Source organism: Rhinoraja longicauda, chromosome 1 (assembly GCF_053455715.1).
Source record: "Rhinoraja longicauda isolate Sanriku21f chromosome 1, sRhiLon1.1, whole genome shotgun sequence".
Classification (NCBI taxonomy): domain Eukaryota; kingdom Metazoa; phylum Chordata; class Chondrichthyes; order Rajiformes; family Arhynchobatidae; genus Rhinoraja; species Rhinoraja longicauda.
This window is the reverse complement of record NC_135953.1, coordinates 114908581-114935615: the sequence shown is the minus strand read 5'-3', so window position 1 is coordinate 114935615 and position 27035 is coordinate 114908581. Positions and strand designations below refer to the sequence as shown.

General features: G+C 41.1%; 2 protein-coding genes across 2 annotated transcripts in view; both read left to right on the top strand.

The window, feature by feature from the left end:
* setd7 (SET domain containing 7, histone lysine methyltransferase) overlaps nucleotides 1-26981 on the top strand; it is a 30245-nt gene extending 3264 nt beyond the window's left edge. Inside the window, exons 3-8 of the mRNA XM_078404761.1 lie at nucleotides 14992-15193; nucleotides 16446-16635; nucleotides 19700-19781; nucleotides 23013-23130; nucleotides 23531-23688; nucleotides 24986-26981. Coding sequence (XP_078260887.1) covers nucleotides 14992-15193; nucleotides 16446-16635; nucleotides 19700-19781; nucleotides 23013-23130; nucleotides 23531-23688; nucleotides 24986-25166 — 931 coding nt within the window. The 3' untranslated portion in view covers nucleotides 25167-26981. The remainder of the gene's footprint in view (nucleotides 1-14991; nucleotides 15194-16445; nucleotides 16636-19699; nucleotides 19782-23012; nucleotides 23131-23530; nucleotides 23689-24985) is intronic.
* Nucleotides 1-27035, top strand: part of ndufc1 (NADH:ubiquinone oxidoreductase subunit C1) — a 442230-nt gene that overhangs the window by 227532 nt on the left and 187663 nt on the right. The window lies entirely within an intron of this gene.

Here is a 27035-nt window from a genome sequence, read left to right as displayed (position 1 = left end):
CGTACCCTATCAAATTCTTCTCGAGGAACAATTGAAAATAATGTCATTAACAGCACACATTGAGCTCACAATGATGCTGATGGTTGGACTGTCAATATTTTTACTGTTGAGGATTATTTTCTGTTCTGGTTCATTATTATAGATTTAATATAAAAATGGTTTTTTTTCTCCAACTATGTTTCAATGCTACCTTGCTAACTTTGTATTGTCTTGTGACAGCATATTGGGGATTCAATTATTTTTATGGGCCTGTATCCAGTATCATGAAGTGAAATTTTGTGCTTGTGGTATACATATTATTTGTTTGTAATTAAAATGGAAGGCAGGATTAAGCTCTGACATTTGGGGGAAGATAAGCCTTTAAAATATTGAAGACAATATTTTATATATGTATGACATGAGTTGGTAAAATAATATTTAAGTTATATTGAATAAATTTAAAATAAAATCAAATCAATGTAGTATAATCAAATCATATATACTTTAATGCCCATGTTCTCTTTTTGTGCAAAAATAGACTTGTTTCATATCTTGTCAACATTTTCAGGATATAAATTAAGTGTCTCTATTTAGAATAGGTTTCTAAGGTAAACCAATCAATCTAATCTCTTGGATATATACAAACTGCTGGAGTAACTCAGCGGATAAGGCAGCTTCTCTGGAGAAAAAGGATGGGTGAAGTTTCAGGTCGGGACCCTTTTTCAGATTGAAGTCAGTCTGAAGAAGGGCCCTGTCCCGAAACGTCATCCACCCTTTTTCTCCAGAGACGCAGCCTGACCCACTGATTACTCCAGCACTTTGTGTCTATCTTGGGTATAAGCCAGGGGTGTCAAACTCATTTTTGGTCACGGGCCGGAATGGGCAAAATGTGACTTCATGTGGGCCGGATCAGCTGTGCACGCGCGAACGCACTTGTGCGTGCTCCCACAGCTTTCGTTACCTTCGTTTTTTCAACCTGCTCTCATGTCTCTGCTACAAGTACAAAGTGTTTCACTTTACGAATTTTGTTTCTTATGAAGAAGATTGCCTAGCAAGCAATAAATACTTTTATGATTGGTATCTAGGCCCTAGACAGAGTGGATGTGGAAATAATGTTTCCAGTGATAAGAGAGTCTCGGACAAGAGGTCACAGCATCAAAATAAAAGGTCATACATTCGAAATGGAGATGAGGAGGAATGGGTGGTGAGTCTGTGGAATTTAGTGCTACAGACAGTGGTGGAGACCGACATTAGGTATTTTTGAGGCAGAGATTGACAGGTCTTGATTAGGTTACAGGGAGAAATAATACAATAGAATGTGGTTGAGCGAGAAAATAGATCAGCCATGGTTGAATGGCAAAGTAGATTTGATGGGCTAACTGGCCTAATTCTGTTCCCCTGTCTTATAGTCTTCCTACAGTGTTTATGTTTTGCCCACAATGGGTTTGCTGGGTGGTGAACAGCCAAACTGCAGCTACCTGGCATGGTGAACGATCGCCTCATCTCTCCTGAAGGCCCCGCTCCCCATCCTTCTCCTTATGTCTTTCTTCCTTCCCCTCACATCCTCTCCCCTCGCCTCTCATGTCCTTCTCCACCCTCACCTGCCCTCTCCCTTTCTTCAGCCTATCCCTTCTCTCATCCTCATTTCCTTCATACCAACTACTCCCCCACTCCCCTCCCTTACTTCATCCTCTCTCTTTCCTTACCTCGTCCCTAAATCCCCTCCCTTCGCTCATCTCTAAACACCATGCCTTCGCTCATCTGCTCCCTTCCTCATCCCCTCCCTCCCTACTTCCTTTCTTTACCACCTACTCCCCCACTCCCCTCCCTCGACAACCTCTCTTCCCTCATCCCTAAAAACCCTCCCTTCCCTCATCTGCTCCCCCTCCCCTTCCTTTACCACCACCTTCTCCCTTCTCTTCCCTATTCCTGCATAACTACCTGCTCGTCTTCACATCCCACCTAACCTTAACCCAAACCCAGAGCCCCAACCCTGGAAACAGGTCAGATTTTGGATTGCTGGTTGCGGCCCCATTCACAGTGCGGCAACGTCCCACCAGCCTCTATCCACGCACTCACCTGGGTCTCAGGTACATGGTGGCGGTCTCTGTGTCGGCAGCCCAGGCACTTCCCATTGTCCACAACAACGCTGAGACTCCCCACCTTCCCCACGCCGGCCCCCTTCCCGCCCGCGTCACCGCATGGCCTGTCCCGGGAGAGAGAGCGGGGGAGAGAGAGCATCGAGGGAGCAAGAGAGAGCGTCGAGAGAGAGAGCGGCGGGGAGAGAGCAGTGAGGGAGGGAGAGAGAGCGGAGGGGGAGAGAGAGCGGCGGGGAGAGCGGAGAAGGAGAGCGGGCGGAGAGAGAGAGAGAGAGAGAGCGGCGGGGAGAGAGAGCGGCGGGGAGAGGGAGAGTGGCGAGAGAGAGAAGGAGAGTGGCGAGGGAGAGAGAGAGAGCGGTGGGGGAGGGAGAGGGGGAGTGGCGGGGGTGGGAGAGAGAGCGGCGGGGGAGAGGGAAAGTGGCGAGGGAGAGAGCGGCGAGGGAGAGAAAGCAGAGAGGGGGAGTGGCGGGGGAGAGAGAGCGGCTGCCATACAGTTACAATAATAAATGGTTGCAAATATACTTTTTCCCCCCCCAAATTATCCTGTGGGCCGGATGCGGCCCGTGGGCCGGTAGTTTGACACCCCTGGTGCAGCATCTGCAGTTCTATGTTTCTACACTCTGATCTCTTCATGGCCACAGCTTATTCAACCTTGCTTGCTTGTCACATTTTCCACCAAAAATGTTTCGAGCTAAATTTATGTTTTCATTCAATAATTGAGCAATTAAATAATTTTAAAAATCACTGAAGTACAGATATCATAATAACATGATTTTATTTATCCCTTGAAACATTAATATATTGATTTAATGTTTTAACATTTCCAAATTCCTTAGACTTAGATCTTTGTTAAAAATGTTATATCCAAATGGAATTTGGCTGTGCAGTTCAAGCATGGAAGTTACATTTAATTATCAATGTAGCATCTTTTCTTGTAGTCAATGACAGTCATGGTGTATTTTTCTTTCACTAATTGCACTTTTTTAGCTTTAGACGTTGCCCATGGTCTCTCCTTGGCAGCCAAATAAACCTGCTTTGTTATTGTAGTAGCTACCTCTAAACTCATCAGCAAAGCCAGCACAGTGCAGGGTGTTCTGGTTGTTTGTGCCACAACGTTCCCAGGCAGAATGTGGTTAAATAGCGTGAGATTGTGCAAATATCTCTGCTGTTCACATCTATAACCTATTCAAATTTGAACTTATTAACAATTTAAAATTGCCTGAAATTTTGGCTCTTCTGAAATGAACGAAGTTGTTAAACTTGAGGTGCCTGAGTGGGCAGCTTTGCAAGATTAAAAGTGGCAATCAACCCTAAGGAACATGGTGTTCATGCAGTCTTACAATGAACTGAAGGTGCCTTTTTATGTGTGTGTGAACACTTCAGAACCTTTTGCTTACGTGTATATTAGAGGAAACAGAACTGTCGCACACCATTTGTCCATCTGTGGCAGCATTTGTATTCCAAATCTTGTTTTCAGCTAAAAGAGTCCATTAAAAAAAACTCCTGCTGATGAAAGTAGTTAATTAGCTAATTTGCCTTTGATGATAATTTATTGACATTTTGACACCTCGGAAAGATTCCAATTTCAAAGCCAGATGAGGCAAAGGAGAATGATCGTGCACATGGACTTGCATTGCTCAGAGTGGATAGAAATAAATTTAGTTTCTTTATAATTGTGTTTCCTTCATGATAAAAAGTTATTGATATTTGAGGGCAGATGAGGCGGCTTGGAAGGAAATGGGTTAGAGGAGACAATCTTGGGAAAAGAAGTGTCCCACCCTTTGCTTTTCGGGGGAGTCAGGAAGTCATGATAATCGGATCAACTGGCATTCCAACTTTATCTTTTGACTGGTGGCAGACCAATTTCCCTCTGGGATAAATAAAGTGGCATCATATTGTTTTAATTGAACCATCTCAATTGATAAGCGATGTGGGAAACTATCCCATCAGTTTGTCATGGATCCAGCCAAGCTAACATTACCTTGAAAATCGGTTTAAACCCAGCATCTGCAGTTCCTTCCTGCACTTGAGCTTTGGGGGCTGGTGTTGTGACATCCTGCTCTCTCTTTGACAAAGGGACGTGTATTGGTGAGAATACCTGGTAACTAGGGTCATACGTGTTTAGTGCTATTATTATAAAATTCTTCTTATTCTAAAGAATGGAGTGGAATGTTTTTGTATTTACACATATTTCAGTCAATAATAAACCAGCCAATTTACAAGTTGAGAGACTAACAAAAGTGGCAGCAGACAAGGGTTCAGATTAACACTCCTTCTGAAAGTAGTTTTTACGAAGATATTAGAAACAGAAACATAGAAAATAGGTGCAGGGGGAGGCCATTTGGCCCTTCGAGCCAGCACCGCCATTCATTGTGATCATGGCTGATCATCCACAATCAATAACCCGTGCCTGCCTTCTCCCCATATCCCTTGATTCCACTAGCCCCGAGAGCTCTATTTGGCCTCCACTGCCCTCTGTGGCAGAGAATTCCACAAATTCACAACTATCTGGGTGAAAAAGTTCCATCTCACCTCAGTTTTAAATGACCTCCCCTTTATTCTAAGACTATTGCTCCTGGTTCTGGATTCGCCCAACATTGGGAACATTTTTCCTGCATCTAGCTTGTCCAGTCGTTTTATAATTTTATATTGCCAGGACTCAAGGGCCCGAGCTATAGGGAAAGTTTGGACAGGCTTGGACTTTATTCCTTAGAGTGCAGGAGGCCGAGGGGTGATATTAAAGAGGCGTATATAATCATGAGGGAAAGAGATAGAGTAAATATATTTTACCCTGGGTAGTGAAATCAAGAACCAGAAGACATAGGTTTATGGTGAGAGGGGAAAGATTTGATAGGAACACGAGGAGCAATTTTTTCACACAGAGGGTGGTGGGTATATGAAAAACGATGCCAGAGGAGGTAGTTGAGGCAGATAATATAGCAGCATTTAAAAGACACTTGGACGCATGCATGGATAGGAAGGGTTGAGAGTGATATGGGCCAAACACGGGTGAATGGGACTAGCTTAAATGGGACACCTTGGTTATCATGGACGAGTTAGGCTGAAGGGCCTGTTTCTGTGCTGCATGACTTTATGGTTCTATGACACCATAAACACTTGAGGATTCACTTGCAGTTAAGTTGGCCTTAATTTTACGTTCAGGACTCTGGAGGGGGTCTTGTTTTTACTGAAATTGATAAGAATGCTTTGAACTGAACAATGGCAGGATTAAAAAAGTAGATCTTGCACAAGATATTTAGAAGTAAATGCTACTGTTAATTGACTGTATAATTTTGTCTGCCACTTTGGAAATTATTGTAAAATCCACATTTGGAAGAGTGTCAGGAATACAAATGGAATGGAAAGCGTGCACCTCCAAATTACTAATGTGTGCTTAAAAAAACATGGAAATCTGGCAGATGGAAATTGGGTTGACATCCAGGATCTTGAACTACACTGGGGGAGTCTCTCCCCATGCACCAACCAATCTCCTTGATTATAAGTATATTGGCTGTTGAAGGAATGTAATATTTTACACCAAGAGCAGATTACAGGAAAGAGCATAATAATTGGACTAGGATGGCATGATAGATGGGCGTAAAGCCCTTGAATAGCTAGACTCGTATGTGAGGAGGCCTTAAATGATATATGTAAGTGGAAGATCAGATGCTTCACTTGGTTGAGCAGCAAGCCGACTGTGTAATCTGCCTGGTGGGACTGGTGGAGGAGAGTCAGGCAGAAGTCAGAATGCAAAGGCAAGGCAGACCGAATACAAGCTAACGCTGATTTTTTGGATTTCAGAGAGCTCTATTAGCTATAAGAATCAAGGCAGCTCGTTTTGAGATTTCAGTAGTAGGCTGGAAACATTCTCTTAGATTAAAAAGGGGAATTTTAAATATATAAAATAATGTATTTGAGACCTTGCCATTTCTTATTGATAGCCTCTAGTTTGCAGCTACTTAGTTCAACTCTGTCTAACCTGCTGGCACTACATAAATAAACAGCACAGTGCCATTCAGTGTCTGGAACAGTGGAACCCTGAGGACTGCAGTGCCTGTGTGTTTACGGGAGAACTACATAATTCTGAAGGTCAAATAATTACATAATTCTGAAAGTCAAATAATTAAACTGCTTTACACAAACCTTTTCAGATCAGTCCAATAATTGTTATTTTAACTTTCATTCAATGTTGCACTTCATTAATGCTTTCAGCAATTTGTTCTATTGTGTTTTTGCATTTTTACTTTTCTCCATTCAGACACTTGGGGCAATACAGAATACAGAGCTTTATTTGTCATTCGGTACCGAGGTACCGAACGAGATTACATCTCCAGCAGTCACACAAAAAAAAAAAGAACACAAGACACATAACCCCAACACAAACATCCATCACAGTGACTCCAAACACCCCCTCACTGTGATGGAGGCAACAAAACTTCTTCTCTCTTTTTATATAATGACGTGCTAGGAAATTGCAGTATTTGTTCCACTCCTGTACAGCAAACAAAATAATTGTTTATTGTTAATGTTAATGATTATTTATTCTCACTTTTGAGGATTCCTATCATTAGTGCTGTTGTATCATTACTCTTTATATTGTTCTAGTTTAGTAGTAAAGATTCTGAAATCAACAGCAGCATTTCACACCTTAGAATCTATATTCCTAAATTCATATGTGACAGGGGAAGAATTAGGCCATTCGGTCCATCGTCTACTCCGTTATTCAATCATGGCTAATCTATCTTTCCCTCTCAACCCCATTCTCCTGCCTTCTCCCCATAACCCCTGACACCCGTACTAATCAAGAATCTGTCAATCTCCACCTTACAAATATCGACGGCCTCCACAGCCTTCTGTGGCAATGAAGTCCACAGATTCACGACCCTCTGACTAAAGAAATTCCTCCTCGTCTCCTTTCTAAAGGTACATCCTTTTATTCTGATGCTGTGGCCTCTGGTTCTCAACTCTCACACGAGTGGAAACACCCTCTCCGCATTGACTCTATCCAGGCCTTTCACTATTCAGTGAGTTTCGTGAAGAGTAGCGGCCCCAGCACCTACCTCTGTGTAACTCTACTAGTCACTGGTAGACAACCAGAAAAAGCCTCCTTTATTGCCACTCTTTGCCTTCTGCCATCCCATAACTCCTGCCCCTTGCATAGATTGTAAAAAGGATTTTCACTTTGCCGAATATGCCATACAATACACCATTACAAAGGGTGTAGCAACGCAGTGATTGGATTGACTGACTTATCCAGTGATATTAATGTGGATACACATATTCAAACCCTCCTTAGTATTAAGGAATTTAAATTCAAGAATTTGTGGGGGAAGAGGGCAGTGGTGGGAAATGCAGGTAAAGGTAATGTTGACCACAAAACTACCGTACATCAGCTCAATGACAATACTTGAAGGAAGTCTGCAATCCTTACTTAGTGTGGGACATTTGTGACCTAGACCCAAAACTGAAACAAAACTCTCACCCCTTCCCTTATTCACAGCCAATATACAGAAGTAAGCAGTACACTATATTAACTGCTTTATTTGTTTGCTTCCTGTGAAATTTATTTATTTAAAAAAATTCACAGTAGGTTTTTAAAAGTCAGTAATGTCCTCCCACCTCCCCCTTATTTGTTTGCTTCTTGTGAAATGTAATTATCTTAAAAAATCCACAGTAGGTTTTTAAAAGCCAGAAATGTCCTCCCTCCTCCCTAGGAGATAGATTTAAACTTTAAAATGTGAATAACTTAAAAAATATAACCGATTTCAATGTAACTTCTTCCATTAGCACCAAAGGGACGACGATGAGTAAGGTGGGCCTAAAATTGTCGCGCTATCATGTACCGTTTTGGCTGTAGTTCAGGGACAAACAAACAAACGAGAGTTTTAGTATACAGATATACAGTGTAGAAACAGGCCCTTCGACCTACAGAGTCTGCACTGACCAGCGATCCCCGAACACTAGTACTATCCTACTCACTAGGGACAATTTACAATCTTTACCGAAGCTAATTAACCTACAAACCTGTACCTCTTTGGAGTGTGAGAGGAAACCAGAGCAGCTGGGGGAAAGTTGCGCAGTCACGGTGAGAACGTACAAACTCCGTACAGACAGCACACGTAGTCAGTATCGAACTGGCGCTGCAAGGCAGCAACTCTACCGCTGTGCCACCCCTGAAAACAGGTCTGGTAAACTCATGGAACATCCATGTTTTAATGGCTCCCCATACCCATGGAGTTGTGCTAAAGAAAGGGCCAACCCTCATCATACATTATTTGTCTTTGTTCAGATCTGTGACTTCCTACAATCTTAATTGCAGTCACACGTGTGCCTGGCATGCCTTGCCCAAGCATGTTGTTGCCACAGCTGCTCTCTTTTTATCATCTAGGCTTCTGCTGCTTATTGCTGCCACATTTTTCAGTTTACTGCTCATTTTTGCAATAAGGAAGTCACCCAACTTGCACTCGGAGAAAAGACTGTTAGCTTCTGTGTGCCTCAGCTTCTGTCTATAAACAGAAGCTAACACAGCAGGCTTCTTCCCCTAGACTACATTCTTTACTAAAAGCTCCCTGGCAATATCTTGCCTGCCTGTTGCTTGAGAAGGTCTCAGTAGTCCACATACCTTCTGTGGACACTTCACCAGCCTGTTTCTAAGAGCACCCTCGTCCATTGTCATAATATCCATTCATTCATTGGAAATGCTCCCCATAACTGGACAAGTGGAGAATATATTGTGGCAGAGCTTTTAAAAGAGAGCTACAAGAATTGTACCCGAGTGTCTAAATGTTACGGATGTTTAGTTTAGAGATAGAGTGTGGAAACGGGCCCTTCGGCCCACCTGCGATCACCGCACTATCCTACACACTAGGGACAGTTTACAATCTTCACCGAAGCTAATTAATCTACAAACCTGAACGTCTTTGGAATGTGGGAGGAAACAGGGGTACCTGGGTAAAGCCCATGCAGTCACAGTGAGAACGTACAAACTCCACACAGTCCAACACCCGTAGTTAGGTTTCGGTACTGTAAGGCATCAACTCTGCCGCTGCGCAACTGTGTGAGGACTTGAGAAAAGAGAATGCCATGTTGAAATTAACACTGTATGGAGTTACACAGGGAACCCCAACAATACAAATCTGTGATCTGTGCAATCTTGCGCAGATGCGTGTAGATCTGCAGAAAGACTGGACAGTTTGGGAGAGTGGGCAGAAGTGGCAGATAGAATACAGCATAGCAAAGTGTGCGGTCATGCACTTTGGTAGCAGGAATACAGGCGTTCACTATTTTCTAAATGGGGAGAGGATTCAGAAATTGTAAGCGCAAAGGGACTTGGGAGTGCTGATGCAGGATTCCCAAAAGGTGAAATTGCAAATTGAATCAGTAGTAAGGAAGGCAAGTGCAATGTTAGCATTCATTTTGAGAGGACTAAAATATAAAAGCAGGGATGTAATGCTCAGGCTTTACAAGGCACTGGTCAGACTGCATTAGGAGTATTATGAGCAGTTTTGGGCCCCGTATCTGAGGTGGGATGTGTTGGCATTTGAGAAGGTCCAGAGGGGGTTTACGAGAATGATCCCAGTGATGATTAGATTAATGTATGATGCGTGTTGGGTGGCTCTGGGCCTGCACACACTGGAGTTTAGAATGACGAAGGGGGACCTCGTTGAATCTTACCAAATAGTGAAAGGCCTGGATAGAGTAGATGTTGAGAGGACGTTTCTGCTAGTGGGAGAGCCTAGGACCAGAGGGCACAGTCGTAGAATAAAAGGACAGACATTTAGAATGATGAGGAAGAATTTCTTTATTCAAAGAGTGGTGAATCAGTGGAATTCATGCTACAGACAGCTGTGGAGACCGTCATTGAGTATTTTTAATGCGGGGATTGACAGGTTCTTGGTTAGTAATGATGTAAGGGATTACGTAGAGAAGGCAGGAGAATGGGGTTGAGAGTGACAGATAGATCCGCTATGATTGAATGGGTAGTAGACTTGACTGACCGAATGGCCTAATTCTGTCCCTGTGACTGATGAACTTCGATGCACAAAGTCTTTTACCCAGAAAAGGGGAATCAAGAACCAGAGGTCATAGGGTTAAGATGAGAGAGAAAAGATTTAATAGGAACCTGAGGAGCAACCTTTTCACACAGGGTGGTGGGTATATGGAATGAGTTGCTAGGGGTTGTTGAGGCAGGTACAATAACAACATTTAAAAGACATTTGAACAGGTACACTGATAGGAAAGGTTCAGCGGGATATGAGCCAAATGCCGGCAGGTGGAACTAGTGTAGATGGGGCATGTTGGTCGGCATGAGCAAGTTGGGCTGAAGGACACCTTACTTTCACCCTCTAAGTACTTACAATGCTAAGCACTTACAATGCTTTCTGTACTGGAGGGGCAAATGTTTCCTCCCTCAAAACAGAAGAAAGACCAAAGCTTGGGTTAGGGCATCACAAATTCTGGTACTTTTTGAAACTGAGATGGACTGTTTACAACGAAGACAGACACAAAACGCTGGATGAACTCAGCAGGTCAGACAACATCTCTGAAGAAAAAAACAAGAGGTGACATTTTGGGTCGGAAACCATCGCACCGTTTTTCTCCAGAGATGCTACCTGACTTGCTGAGTTACTCCAGCTATTGTCTATCTTTGGTATAAACCAGCATCTGCAGCTCCTTCCTACTCATGTGGACTGTTTACAAGACTGATCTATCACTCGGATTTAAGTTTGCATTTCACAAACATGCTATCATTAAAAACAGATATTGTTACCTCCGTACTCTGCTTGACTTGGCCATATATCAGTTTTTTAATATTGTATTCCCATTCCGCTATGATTTCCCACATTTGATGTTGCAGGGCATTCCCTTGTTTTACCTTCTATGTACTGAAGTCATCCAGAAAGCTGCATTGTTTTAACTTGCAACGATTCCTTCCCATTAATCACCACTGTGTTTGCTGATCTGCATTGGATCCCAGTTAAGTAACTTCTACTTTCTTTTAAACTTTCAATTCACAATTTTTTTTTCATATGTCACCTTTAGTCACCCCTTTCTTCTTTCCTCTAGCATTACCATCCCCATCTGAGTTCCTAACATTTGCCTCTTGATCTTCCCCAAATGTAATTGTTCCTTCATTGAGGTGCATGTTATCAATTGCCCAGGGATTCAGCGCTAGCATTTAGAGCATAGAACAGTACAGCGCAGGAAAGGTGCTCTTCGGCCCACCATATTTGTGCCGAACATGATGCCTAGTTAAACGGATTTCATCTGCCTGTACATGATCCATATCCCTCTGTTCCCTGCACGTACATGTGCTTATGTAAAAGCCTCTTAAACACCATTATCGTATCTGCCTCCTCCACCACCACCCCAAGCAATCCAATCCAGGCCATCATCACTTTGCCCGCACATCTCCATTAAACTTTCCCACTCTCACCTTATAGCTATACCCTCTAATGTTGGACATTTCCACTCTGGGAAATAGGTTCTGACTGTCTACCCTATCGATGCCTCTCAAATTTTAAATAATTCTATCAAGTCTCCCCTCAACCTCTCTTCTTTCCATTAAACCCACCCCCTCTCCAGCATCTCTCATTAACCATGCTCTTCTTTATTTGCACTAATATTTCCTTTATGTGACCTAATGTTATATTTTATTTGATAACACTCCTGTGAAGTACATCAAAGGTGCTTTATAAATACAAATTGTCCTGCAGTTAAATTGCTAGCATCGTTCTGCTGTGATATCTGCCTTCTAATTTATGATCCATAGTCTTCGGCCTTTTTACTGTTTCCAGTTTCTTTTTGCTGATCGATCTTCAACACCTGGAACGTAATCTGTGATCATTGCATGGAGGCGAGAGAAAGACTAATAAATACAAAGGCTTGGGTGGAAACTACTGCTGCTACACTCGTCTTCTTCCATCCCTATATTTAGTAGCAGTCCATCCAACAACCAAGTAATTTCACCTTGGCCCTGTTGGGAGAACACAAGCCAAAGGAGTAATTTTGCACAGACCAGATTTGTAATCCTTTATTTTTAAAAGTTTGTGGAAATTCTAAATTTTGGTAAAATGTTGGCTGAGGAGCTAAAGAGAAAGATTTTTCAACAGGGATGTGGCAACAGAGTCTGCATCAAGGGAATGTGATCATAAAATTAGAACCAGGCCATTTCAAGGGAGGTGTCAAGAATCCTTCTTCGCATAAAGGTAATTTAAAATCTGGAATAGTCAGACCTGACAAAATGTGGAAGTTGTGGCATTGGAGACAATTGGAACTCAGATTGATATTTGGTACAAGGACACTAAATGTCAGAGATCCAAGGCAGGAAAAGAGAATTAAGGTATGGATTACCTGTGGTACAATTGAATACCAGAGAATGTTTGATGACCTGATCTTGTTCTAAAGTTCTTGCAACCCATTTGCAATATGTAGGAAGAAACTGAAGATAGACACAAAATGCTGGAGTAACTCAGTGGGTCAGGCAGCATCTCTGGGGAAAAAGAACAGGTAATGTTTTGGTTCTAGGTAGTATAGGCAGCAAGTGTTCGGTTTCGGTAGGCAGAGGTTGAGGCCAACTTTCCAAATTAGGAGCCATCCTGATGTTGGAGGTTAACAAAACAGTCGCCTCACCTAAATCATCGATGGTGCCCCAATTGCTGTTATATTTAATGACCATCTAGGATAAGGTTACCCATCAGTAGGAGCGGCCTAGTTTTATGGGGTGAAAATAAACACAATTTAGGGATTTCTTGTTTAGTTATAACGTCCTGGTGCAATGTCAATGCCTTTTCCCCTTCTCTTCGTCCCCTTCACTTCCCTTGTGAACAGATGGCAGCACAGTGGCACAGTGGTCGAGTTGCTGCCTTACAGCGCCAGAGAACCGGGTTCTATGCTGACTGTACGGAGTTTGTATGTTCCTCAGGAGACTGAGTGGGTTTTCTCTGGGTGCTCCGGTTTCCCCCCACACACCAAAGACGTGCAGGTTTGTAGGTTAATTGGCTTCTGTAAATTGTCCCTAGGATAGTGCTAGTGCACCGACCGGGTGATCCTCGGTCGGTGCAGACCCTGTGGGCTAAAGGGCTTTTTTTCCAAACTGTATCTCTGAAGTCTAAAGATAAACTGGATGTTGGCTATTACAGTAAACAAACTGGCTGTGTCAGGAGATGGGTGTTGCACAGGCAAATTGGATATTGCTCCTATTAATCCCCATCACACTTTTAATACACTTTTATTTGTTATCCAGGAGTATAATCAATGTTCCAGTGAACCCAATGACTTGAAGGGAACATGGTTAACAGGAACCTGACATGCTTAAAGGGAACACGGGGAAACATCACTAAGTGAGCCAGATGCTGAACCATCAGGGTTTCCAAGCTGAAAGATGGCAGATTATCAGAATTTTACTGTATGTTGTTGCAGGCAGTGATCATTTGTGAAGCAGTGCGATGGGATTTTGTTCTATTTGACCATGGAAGTTGCCAGCTATCCTTTCCACATTCAGTGTCCACCTCTGACAGGTGTCTGCAAGGACCTCTGACCATTTCGCCTCTGTCCACTCTATAATATGTCTTTTGAGGCCTGTTTGTTACTGTGGTTAAGATGAACTATTTCAGGACAAATTAAGGACTGGAGACTTAAGGAATTGCAGATGCTGGAATCTCAAGCAAAACACAAACTGCTGGAGGAACTCAGTGGGTCAGGCAGGATCTGTGGAGAGAATGGACAGGTGATGTTTTGGGTCAGCACCAACTTTCAGACCCAGAGTCAGTCTGAAGAAGGGTCCCAACCAAAAGCGTCACCTGTCTATTCCCTCCACAAATTCTGCCTAACCTGCAGAGTTCCTCGAGCACTTTCCAGATTAGGGATGGATTGTTTTGTAGAAGGTAGACACAAAATGCTGGAGTAGCTCAACGGGTCAGGCAGCATCTCTGGAGAAAAGGAATGGGTGACGTTGAGATTTCTTTTGTAGGTTCAAAACCCAATTTCATATTGCATTCTGCATTCATTAGTAGAAGCATGAAAGCAGGAACCATCTTTGGAATTTATAAAAGCTACGTGCGATGGATTTCCCAAAATCATTTTAGCAATCGTTTTAGGGACTAGTATAGATGGGACATAATGGTCAACATGAGCAGTTTGGACTGAAGGGGCTGTTTCCATGCTGTACGACTCAATGATTATAACTGGCAAGAAACTGTATGATGGAATAGCCTGTTTCTGGACCATAAATGCTATCTTAACTTTTTTCTAAAATGGATTAGGAGAATATTATTATGATAGATTATGTATTAGATAAAAGGATCCAGAGTGACTGAGCATGTTTGTGGTGGAAAAACCTGTGAGACAAAATATAATGTGCAGGTTTTGTTGGACAAGTTGCCAGGACGTTCCTGGACACTTTGTAAAAGTGTGCCAGGGAAACTTTACATCCATCTAAGACTATAGATGGAGCATCGTTTTTTTTAATCTGCTCTGTAGTTGACACCAGCAGCAGTTCCTTTAGCACTGTACTGGAATGTCATGCTAGATTTTCTTTTGCTTCTGCCTGGGGTTGCACTTGAACCCACAAAGTTCTGATACAGTGACAGCTCTTACTAGAAACTGAAATTTGTTCTTGTTCTATTTACTTCCCAATAATGGATTTTGACATTATATTCCCATTTATGTATCTCTTTCCTAATTTCTAATTTGGCACCAATTTTGTGGTTGCAACAAACTTTATGAAAATGTAAGAAGTAGCCCTTAGGGAAGGTATTTCAGTTGTTTAAATATTGATGTCTATGTCTATAGTCGATAGCAGTTATTCATAACAGATGAATATTTGATATAAATCCACCAATTGTTTTTGTAATTAAAATCAATCTCTTACAGTGGAAAAATATGTCTCAATTTGCATTATTTTATTATTTAGTACACTGGAAGGAAACTGTGTTGATGATGCTTTACAAGGACAAACTGTATACACCTATGAGGATGGCGGTAGCCTCCATGGTACCTACATTGATGGAGAATTGAATGGCATTGCCCATGAGCACGACTCAGAGGGACAGTTGATCTTCAGGGGTCAGTACAGGGACAATGTTCGATGGGGCATTTGCTGGATGTATTTTCCGGTAAGTTTCAGTTGAATGACCAATTAGTTTTAAGTCCCTCGTTCCATCCCCAGCCCTAGTTGAATTGCCAAAGGAGTAATTTCGGTTCTTTTGGAGTCTTCATACTTTTAGAATTAACTAAAGGAAGAATTAACTCTAATTTTCAATTTTAATTCCTGTAGTATTATACCAACTGTTGTGTGTGAATATACCTTGACAATCCCCGATAATAAAATAGCCTAGCAATGCTGATTGTTTGTGTTTGCATGTTGAGTGATCATTTGGACAGAGTTCTGGATGACATGTATGCCCACCATGGCAAAAATGGGAGGAAACCTAGAAAATGCAACTTCAATTTTTTTAAATATACGTTCACCTGCATTCAAGTTTTCATGTTCACGCATTTCTCCTTTAACCATATAACCATATAACAATTACAGCACGGAAACAGGCCCGTTCGGCCCTACCAGTCCACGCCGACCACTTTCTCTGACCTAGTCTCATCTACCTGCTCTCAGACCATTCCCCTCCCATCCATATACCTATCCAATTTACTCTTAAATAATAAAATCGAGCCAGCCTCCACCACTTCCGCCGGAAGTTCATTCCACACAGCCACCACCCTCTGAGTAAAGAAGTTACCCCTCATGTTACCCCTAAACTTTTGTCCCTTAATTCTGAAGTTATGTCCCCTTGTTGGAATCTTCCCCACTCTCAAAGGGAAAAGCCTACCCACGTCAACTCTGTCCGTTCCTCTTAAAATTTTAAAAACCTCTATCAACCTTCTACGCTCCAAAGAATAAAGACCCAACCTGTTCAACCTCTCTCTGTAGCTTAAGTGCTGAAACCCAGGCAACATTCTAGTAAATCTCCTCTGTACCCTCTCCATTTTGTCGACATCCTTCCTATAATTTGGCGACCAGAACTGCACACCATACTCCAGATTCGGCCTCACCGATGCCCTGTACAATTTCAACATTACATCCCAACTTCTATATTTGATGCTCTGATTTATAAAGGCAAGCATACCAAACGCCTTCTTCACCACCCTATCCACATGAGATTCCACCTTCATGGCGGTGGCTTAGGACTTTATCATCTGCTTCCATAACTTCAACATAAATGAGACAGTCAGACATAGAAAATAAGCCGAAAGTAAGTAATAGTGGAAACTCATGAGGATCTCAGATATTCCCATCCTGGATGCTGGCAAGGCTGGTTGGACTAATGTACCAGGTGTGCCATATCATTGACATGTTATCTTGTTTTACAGAATGGAGGCTGTCTTGTGGGTGAAGTGAATGAAGATGGCGAGATGACTGGTGACAAAATCGCTTATGTGTATCCTGAAGGCAGGATGGCATTGCTTGGAAAATTTGTTGATGGGGAGATTATCGAAGGACACCTGGCAAATCTGAAATATGTAACTGAAGGGAAACCTCAATTTGAACTGGTACCAAATGGTAAGACCTGCTGACATATGATGGTTTTCAATGGCAGAGCCAACTGCATAAAGATGGTGGAAACCATGCCCTGTTTTGACAGTGTATAAGAGGAAAATACTGCTACCAGTAAAAAGAGTCAGGAGAAACCTTTAGTTTGACTGGTTGGCAAAACAAACAAAGATGGTATGCGGCAAAATAAAGTTTATGCAATAATCTGAAAACCCCTGCCTCTAAGGACAAAAGAGGCAGATTCAACAAGAGTTTTGGAAGTATGAATTGGAAGTATGCATATTGTTAAAAAATGATACTGCGGAATAGAACAAGGGAACAAGGCCTAACACACACATGATGGGCTGAATAAGTGAGTTTGGTGTCTCGATAAATGCAAGGAATCATGGGATTTGTCAAAGGTCATTCGGGATAAATAAAGAGCGTTGCTAGTGAACTTAATAGCTAATGTACACTGAAACAATGGTTGATAAATGATTAAATTAAATGAAAGAAATTAAGAACTGTACATTTACTGATTGAGTTCTGGATTTCAGTTCATATCCAATCTGATTGAACATAAAGTTGAACTGATCAAAATGATCTGCAAGTGCAATAACATCTCATTTACACACCAATGGAAGCACTTTAGACGACCTATGGCTCGTTCAACATGAATGCGGACATTGGCAACCTTCTTGGTTTTGTGTACCTTTTCTCCGGTCATTTGCTGATAACCACCGCCGTATCTCTAAATAGGCTTGGCGAAACATCAAGTCTTCTTGAATGGGAAATCCTCCATCTGCTATTATGCAATCCACAGGATCAACTAAGTTCAAAAATGCACTCTTCCTAAAAATGTGTGTATCAGATGATCGCCCACCCCAAGCTTTTGATAAGAATGTGATCTCGCCGTTTGGGGCAATTCCAACCAATAGTTTCACAGTGTTGCGTTTCTTGCAGTCAGACCGTATCAAAGCCAGCAAATGTTGATTCTATAAATATCTATGGGCAGTCGAGAATGCATCTCAGAGCTGGTCATTTATTTATTATCTGTTTCCGCTGCGGGTACCTTATCAAATCACGATTTGTAAGCGCGTCCATTACAAGTTACAATGTAAAATAAAATCGTGCAAGTATATTGAACTAATTTATACAATCGCAAGATTATAACTGAAAATTAGAATGTCAAATACTGATTAAAATTATCCAATGTAATGGAAATCAGAAGAGACATGATTAGTCAGAAGACTCGTGACTAAGTTTTGTATGACAACATTACTTACACATGTACATACAGAACTCATTCAGAAGTCAGCAAACGTGCATAAAGCCTGTGGCCGTGGACTAGTATAGTAAGAGATGAAAACCCCACAAACAATTTTCATATTATTTATTGATAGCTGTAGAAATCATACATTTCATTTCATTCTTCCCCCCCACCACCCAAAACAAAAACAATAAAAAATGATTGTTATTAATCGTCACGATCTCGCTCACTCACCGAAGCGGGGCAAGGAAATGCCAATTAAACCATCAAAATCATTGTAGTTTTATGAACCATAAATGAACCATAAATATGCCTAGTTAATACTTTTGAAAGCCGTATTTTCTTACCTCAAAGAAGCAAAACTGGAAAATACGTATGAAACGCAGGTCTGTATACGCACAGTAGCTCAGCTGGCGAGAATGTTTATCCCAAATGACCCATGACCTGGACATGCGCAGTTGTAATACCGAGCTTGCTTATTGTCTCATCGTGTACCGTGCTAGTCGGTGACTGGAGGACCGCATTCAGAAGGATGGTGATGTATTAACTGGTTAGTCCCAATCTGAATTGTGGGAAGTTTTTTTTTTTTTTTCAAATGAGATGTATTGTACTGAATCATTGAAATGTATGTTTCTGAACAGTTTTAAATATATTTCATTTGTTTAGAATGTCTTAACTACATGACGAACAGATTTTTATGTACAACTCTTCTACTTTTAACTTTGTGAAGGGAAAATGTACAATAATTACATCTATCAAGGAAAACAATTAATAAGTTATTGTCTTTGGAACTTATTCACTTTGACAGATTGTTCTATCAGCACCATGAGGACAGTGATTCCTTGCACAGATTAATCTTATTTTGCATTGTTGTGTGAAGCATAATAAATTGAGCCTCCCAAATATGAGTAATTGTGGTATCACCATGAATTTTGTCATCTCAAAAGCTGCAAAATAAATGTTGCAATGAAGACAAGAAGCCAAAAGGTAAATCTTAGTATCTTGAGGAAGGCAAGGAATGGTTCCATAACCTTGGGCCTAGGCTTGTGAAGAGCCAATTCCAAATGGTGGAGCATTGCAAAATTGTGGTCATTAAAGCGGCTCGACTTTACTGACAGCGTAGAGATCCTGAAAGGGCATGGTGCTAGGGTACAGGGATGGGGTGGAGTGAGGTTATTGGAGGGACAAACAACAACAATGAGAATTTCACAATTGAGACTTTTCTGGCTACAAGTTTAGATTGGGGACAGGGATGATGAATGAGGTGAAGTTAGGAGATGGAAAGCAGTGTTCTGCATGAATCAAGTGTGTGGAGGTGGTTGAGTGGGAGCTGAACAATAAGTTTACTAGGTGAGAATAGGTAGTGGAGAATAGAATTGGATACCAATGGAATGGCTTTCATGGGCATATTTAAAATTAAATTCTAATTGTTGGCACGGTAGCGCAGCGGTAGAGTTGCTGCTTTACAGCGAATGCAGCACCGGAGACTCAGGTTCGATCCTGACTACGGGTGCTGCACTGTAAGGAGTTTGTACGTTCTCCCCGTGACCTGCGTGGGTTTTCTCCGAGATCTTCGGTTTCCTCCCACACTCCAAAGACGTACAGGTATGTAGGTTAATTGGCTGGGTAAATGTAAAAATTGTCCCTAGTGGGTGTAGGATAGTGTTAATGTACGGGGATCACTGGGCGGCACGGACTTGGAGGGCCGAAAAGGCCTGTTTCCGGCTGTATATATATATGATATGATGATATGTATGGAAAACATGATGTTGCTGTTAAACATTTTCAACTGTCAACCTTAATATTTTTATTTTTCTCCAACAGGCCTAGTTTACAGCTTGGACAAGTCTACACCTTTTTGTATTTCCACCAAATGTCTCCTTCCAGACCCTTATGAAAATGAGAGGTTGTTCAGATTTTTCCTAGCTTTTACCTTTTAAATTGTTATTTATAGATAGCCTGTGCATTTCAGCAAATGTTCAGAATTTTGCAATTCATTTGCTCTTTCTTTAATACATCCTTTTTGCCATTGTGGTCTGCCTGTCCTTTTGGGTCACTTTTGTTTGCCATTCATTTGGAGGAAAAGTCATTCCTTTATTCGTAGGACATAGTACAGCGGAGGAACGACCTTTTGACCCACGATGTCTGTGTCGACTGTGATACCAATTTAAACCACACATCTACCTGCGCATGGTCTATTCCCTCCATTCCCTGCCTGTTCTAGTGCTTGTCTAAATACCTCTTAAACATTGCTATTGTATCTGCTTCCTCCACCTCTGCTGGCAGCATGTTCCAGGCACTCCTGTCAAAGGACCTCTCGTACGCTATGGGTGAATTCCCATTCTCCCAATTTACCTTGTTTCTGTCATTTCACTCTTTTTAGATACACTTTCACTGTAGCTGTAACATTATATTCTACACTGTTTCCTTTCTCTTTTTGCATTGCCTGGTGTATACAGAGCAACGTGACTTCTTGACTTTTATACTCAACATCCTGACTGATGAAGGCAAGCATGCCATAAACCTGTTTTAGAGAAAATCAAGAGAGAGTCAAGTATAGGTAACCATTACAGTACATAACGGAAGTCTGTAGTGCAACCAAACACACAGTCCACAGAAGGTCATAGTTGCTGAGAGAGTGGTTAGTGATAACATCCTATCTAATTGTGTTGCCACATTCGGGGAGCTATTGACTTGCAGCCCAAGATTGTTCTGTACGTTAATGCTCCTAAGGGTTCTGCCATTTACTGTAGATTTTCCCCTTGCATTGGACCTCCCAAAGTACGACCTCATCTCTTATCTGGATTAAACTCCATCTGCCAATATTTTCGAATGGTCTATGTCCTGCTGAAATCTTTGACAATCTTCTTCACTATCCACAACTCTGCCATTGTTTGTGTCAACTGCAAAACTCGCTAATTATTCCACCTATATTTTTGTTCCAATCATTTTATAAATATATAGTCAAAGCACTATAAATAAATATATATATATATATATATATATATATATGTGTATATATATATATATATATATGTATATATTATGTACACACAGCTCTAGTCAGAGCAACACCCCTCCAGAATAACATGTTTGTGGACAGCCCGAAAAATCACCCATTCATGTCCTCCAGAAATGCTGCTGCCTGGAGCACTTTGGCTTCCATGAAAGATTCCAGCATCTGCAGTTCTGTGTCCACATAACCATCTGTCCTCTGTGGGCTAGCCAATTTTTAATCTTTGCTCCAGTTTCCTCTGAGGAAGAGGAAGTTCTTTGCAACTTTCTGTGTAGTGTAATTCATCTGTTATCCATTCCTGTTCTGTAAGGACTAGCTCCTCTATTATCTATTCAGATCAACTTTGTACTTGTGTACAATAAAGTTTTTTACAAAATATGCTGAAATTCCAGACTGAAGTTTTAGGCCAAACACTGTAGTCATAGAAAAACCACCATCACTTTTTGGTTAATAATCTTGAGTCACACCCACTACGATTAGATGAATTGTGGTTTGCGACATTAAACTAATTTCAGTAAATTTGTAAAATATGTCTGTATATAGAAACAATTTGTCTTCTCAGTATCGTCAGTTAAAACTGCCTAGCAGTTATTAATTGATAAAAGGGGGATTACATTTAGTTACACATTTCTAGTTATATTCTGAAAATAGATACCAATGATTTATTTTGTCATTCTGTGCGAGCTCTTTTTTTGTTTTGTTAATTGATTGCAGGAAGTCCATGCCTTCAAATGAGCAGCCTGCAAGCCGCACCACTCACCCTTTAGTGAATTTATATTCCTTCTATTCGGTTAAGGGGAAGGAAGAACAGTTGTTGGAGAATTATGGTGTTGCTGAGCCATGTTCCCTTCAGCACTGGAGTAAAGCTGAATGACCTGGCAGTGAAGCCAAAAATATCAACTCAAATGTTGCTAAACCATTGCTGAAGTCAACTATTTACTTATTCCATTTTAACAACCGTACACATAAGATGTGTCAAAGATATGGAACAGAATTTTGGAGGCAGGAGAATCTAGTTGATCTGCACTAATCGCTTGGGCAAGAGTGTATGTGAATAATGGTATAGAAGATATTGGCTATCATTTATTGTTCATTGCAAATTTGGACCACTCATTTCAGGAGTGATTAATTATCTTTGTGTCTTAAACATCATTTCATCAGCTAGTTTAGTTTATTGTCACGAATACAGTGTGAAAAGCCTTTGATGTGCGCTAACCAGTCAGTGGAAAGACAATACATGATTACAATTGAGCCATCCACAGTGTACAGCAATGCAAGATTAAGCCCAGTAATGTCCAATTAAAGATAGTCCGACTGTGTACATTGAGGTAGATAGAAGCTCTGGTCTGCTCTTAAATTGTTGATAAAATGGTTCAGTTGCCTGATAATATGTGCATAGGATATTTAAACTGAAAGTGATCTTCAAATTTGAAGTTTAGCCAGAGTTATCTTCTATCAACTTTCCCAGCTATCCAGTTTTGTGTTGTGCTTACAACTGCGTGAAATGGTTCATGGCTAGAACTTCATTCTGTATTAGTTGTGCTAAACACTCAATGGTACCAAATATCAGAACCCTAGTACAACGTGCAAATGCTATATTACACTTTTAGCACAGCAAATGAATGAATTCTAGGCAAAAGCTTTTTGAGTTCTTGTATACGGGTATCTATTTTTTTTAAATGACCAGATAATTTGGGCGGCACGGTAGCACAGCGGTAGTGTTGCTGCTTTACAGCGAATGCAGCGCCGGAGACTCAGGTTCGATCCTGACTACGGGTGCTGTACTGTAAGGAGTTTGTACGTTCTCCCCGTGACCTGCGTGGGTTTTCTCCGAGATCTTCGGTTTCCTCCCACACTCCAAAGACGTACAGGTATGTAGGTTAATTGGCTGGGTAAAATGTAAAAATTGTCCCTAGTGGGTGTAGGATAGTGTTAATGTACGGGGATCGCTGGGCGGCACGGACTTGGAGGGCCGAAAAGGCCTGTTTCCGGCTGTATATATATGATATGATATGATATGATAATTGCTATCCATTGTAATCATAATTTGAACAATGAAGAGATTGTGTAATACTTTTGATGGCAAACATGTGTAAATGTTTATTATTCCTCCTGAATTAGGGTGTATGTTGCTGAATCTCTTATCCCTGATGCTGGGGAAGGTTTGTTTGCAAAAATAGAAGCAGAACCTGACACGGTCATGGCTTTCTACAATGGAATACGGATAACACATGAACAGGTAAGAAGCAGATTTGCAGACATTCCAGAGAAGATGCAAAAAATCTGCAGGACCATTTATTTTTATTTTTAAAGATACAGCATGGAAATTAACTCTTTGGCCTACCGAGTCCCCACTGATCACCAATCACCCACTCACGCTAGTTCAATGTGATCCCCCTTTCTCATCCACTCCCCATATTGGGGCAATTTACAGAGGCAAATTAACCCACAAACCCGCACGCCTTTGGGATGTGAAAGGAAACCTGAGCACCAGGAGAAAGCCCACATGGTACCAGGGAGAAGGTGCACACTCTACACAGACAGAAACTGGGGTCAGAATAGAACCAGGATGAAACAGCAGTTCTACCAGCTGTGCTACTGTGCTGCCTATATATAAACTAAATGTATCTTTTTATCAGGTGGATTCCAGAAACTGGTCACTGAATGGCAATACCATATCTTTCGATGATGATACTGTGATTGATGTTCCTGAGCCTTATAACAGTACAAAACAATACTGTGCATCATTGGGGCACAAAGCAAATCATTCGTTTGTTCCCAACTGTATTTATGCCACGTAAGTAGTAATGTGTCTGTAATGGCAGTAATGTGTCTGTAATGGCAACTTCTGTGTTTTCCAATAAACTATTTTCTAATTGCCATTACTATGCAGGGAGTGGGAATGATCGATTTTGACGCAGCTTCAAGGCGTTTTTCCAGTTTAATTAGTTGTTTATTGAAGTAGTTGGACAAACAAGGCGATGAAGATACCAGGCTGTACTTATTTTGCATACAAGTCGTAGCTAGCTGTTCTGTTCCCGTCCTTCCCCCCCCCTCGCAGCTCTCCTTGCAGGTCTGGTAAGAACTGTATCCTCTGGCTGCTCCCCGTGTCTGACTTCTTCCAGTCCCTGTATGCACAGATATACCACATTGTTCTGGCTTCTTCCAGTCCGTTATGCTACTTTTAATAGTAACTCAAAAGTATCCCCATATCTGACACCAGTGTTAGGAGCTAGCATTTGAAAGCAGATGTCCTAACTATATACTGAATTAAATAGATGATAAGCTACAGCCACGAATGCTCTGACTCTTCCTGTCCTAGCTCCACCCTCTCCCAGTCAATCCATGTTTCGACGTAGGTGTGTGCCCTTAAAGGTTCTGCTGGTGGCTGCCCTCAACAGTTTGCATTTTTCAGCAGTTTAGTTTCAGGATGAGTAGGACTTCCTGACCTTCAGAAACAGCACTGCAGTCTGCTGCTGGCCTTGGTTCAGTCTTCACACTCAGTAGCTTGCCAGCTGCGTCAGAGTTGGCTGAGATTTCCGTAGCCTCATCCGGCCGAGTTGGAGTTGCATTGACTGCTTCACATATAAAAAACAAGGTTTCTGCCAGATGTTTTGAAGACTGTTCTAAAATCTCTGCCTGTGAAGAATTTAGTATATAAACATATAGTTTAGTTTAGAGATATCTTTAGTTTAGAGTGGAAACAGGCCCTTCGGCACACCTTGTCCGTGCCGACCAGCAATCCCCGCACACTAACACTGTCCTACACACACTAGGAACAATTTTACCAAAGCCAATTAGCCTACAAACCTGTACGTCTTTGTAGTGTGTGAGGATCCCAAAACACCCAGAGCACTATGTGGGTTTTCCCTAGGTGCTCTGGTTTCCTCCCACACTCCAAAAACATACAGGTTTGTAGGTTAATCTGCTTTGGTAAAAAATGTAAATTGTCTACAGTGTGTGGTAGTGTAATGGGGATTGCTGCTCAGTGTGGACTCGGTGGGCCAGAGAGCCTGTTTCTGCACTGTATTGCTAAACTCGACTAAACTAAAAAGCATTACTTGTGATTCCTCATGGTAATCTTTCCTATTAAGGTTTGTCCATCCTCGGTTTGGACCTGTTAAGTGCATCCGCACTATCCGGGCAGTAGAGAGGGATGAAGAGTTGACAGTAGATTATGGATACGATCACTATTCTGCAGGCAAGGGTGGATCAAAAGCTCCCGACTGGTACAAGCAAGAACAGCAGGCCTTCCAACATGATCAGCGGAAATGAAATTTATCCAGCTTTGTCATCAAGCAAGAAGCAAAAGCAGAAGCAGCTATGCACTAGAGCTACGTGGAACTGCCAGATTAGAATCTTTTAAATCCTGTTTTCTGTGAAGTATTATTCAACTTGTATTTAAATTATTCAAATTTAATTTCAGTGAAAAACAATATACAAGGCTCTTGCGTAAGCAGATATGTTTCCCATAAGCACATGAAAGTTTGCTATGTAGCAGTAAAGACTAATTAAACTAACTCATACTGTAAAGCTTGTCTTTCTTGGCAGTCTTAGCAGCAACTACTTTTCTAAATTTGTTAATGGACAGCTATGTATTCTTTGGTCATTTTACTGTTTCACATTGATATAATCTGTTGTACTCTGACTTTTAATCAGTTCTAACACGTCACAATCTGTATATGCATTAATAGTATCCAGCTCCTATCAATTAAAGATGTTATATTTTTAGCTAATCAGGCTAATTATTAATCATGTAAACTGACATTATTCAGTGTTGCCGCTGGGTTGAGTAAAGTCTAAGATGTGCCAGTGTAAATTTTGTCCTTGTCCACTGTGTGAAAAAAAAATTTTAGAACAATTAGTTAAAAATTGAAAGAGTTTGTTTTGGAGAAAGCAATTTGAGTTGCATATCAGTCACACTTGAATGAAGTACAGATATTTATTGGTCTTTTACTGATTATGGTAAGAAGAGAGTTATTTTTGGAATATACATTGAAATGAATTCGCTTGTGTGTGACTTTCTCCTCTGCCTTCCATGGTATTAAGTACAGCTATTTGCAACACTCTTGGACATTTTGAATACAGTATCTTAACATGATTAGAGTGACTAGGTTAAGGTGTCAATGTCATCTTGCCATTTCCTGGTGTTCACTACGCCGTGACCAATGTGAGCAACTGGAGGAAAGCATTGTTATTCCAACCAGTGTTCATCTGCCTGATGGCAATATCACTTCAAATTATATTTAATCTTGCTTCAGGTGTTACGCTATAATCTTGGCCACGTGTAAGTATTTTTTTAAAGCAGAGTAGCACAATGTACACTCTAGTGTTTTAATGCAATGACATTTTCTGAAAGAGTGATTAGTCGAGCTATCATTTTGTCACTGCCGTAGCAGCCGTACTAGAAATTATAGTTTTCTTAATGAAACTGAAGGACTGGCGAGACTAAGAGAATGGAGTTATGCCAGAAGTTTACAGATTCACTTTGAGTCTTTTGTGTGTGTGCTCTCCCAGTGAAAAATAAATGAAAATGGATTTATTTTATTAATGAGTCTGGGTAAGCATGGGAATAGTTTTGGCGTTTGCGGGTGAAAAGGCCTTGATGATGTTTTGATATTTGACAAGTGAATTATGATTTAGTCAATTTATGAAGTTACTACTAACAGGAAGAAAATTATATTTTTAATGATCCTTTAAATACATGGTAAATTGTGAATACAGATGTAATTTTACCATAGAGACAGAAACTTGGAGAAGAAGAATTATGGATCTAATTGATTTAAACTATATAATATATGAATATTTCAGTGATCTGTGCACGGCGTGCCCTCAAGAGTGAAATGCCTGTTCATTTTAAACCCCATCTTGGTTTTTCTGCTTTAATTCAGTTTCAGTTGATTGCAAATGAAAATGAGGAGAGGGTTACAGCATTGAAGAATGTGTAAATTTTGATCTTTCTATAGCATTGTAGTACTTTATATATCACTAATGGCCTTTGTGGAATTGTCAACTTATTGAACATTTAAAAAAACTTGCTGCAGAAATTCTGCATAACTAAGTAAACTTGTACTTATTGCAGTAGGTTGTCAATGGCAATAAATGCTTAAAAATAACCACTGACTGGACTATTCACTATTTTCA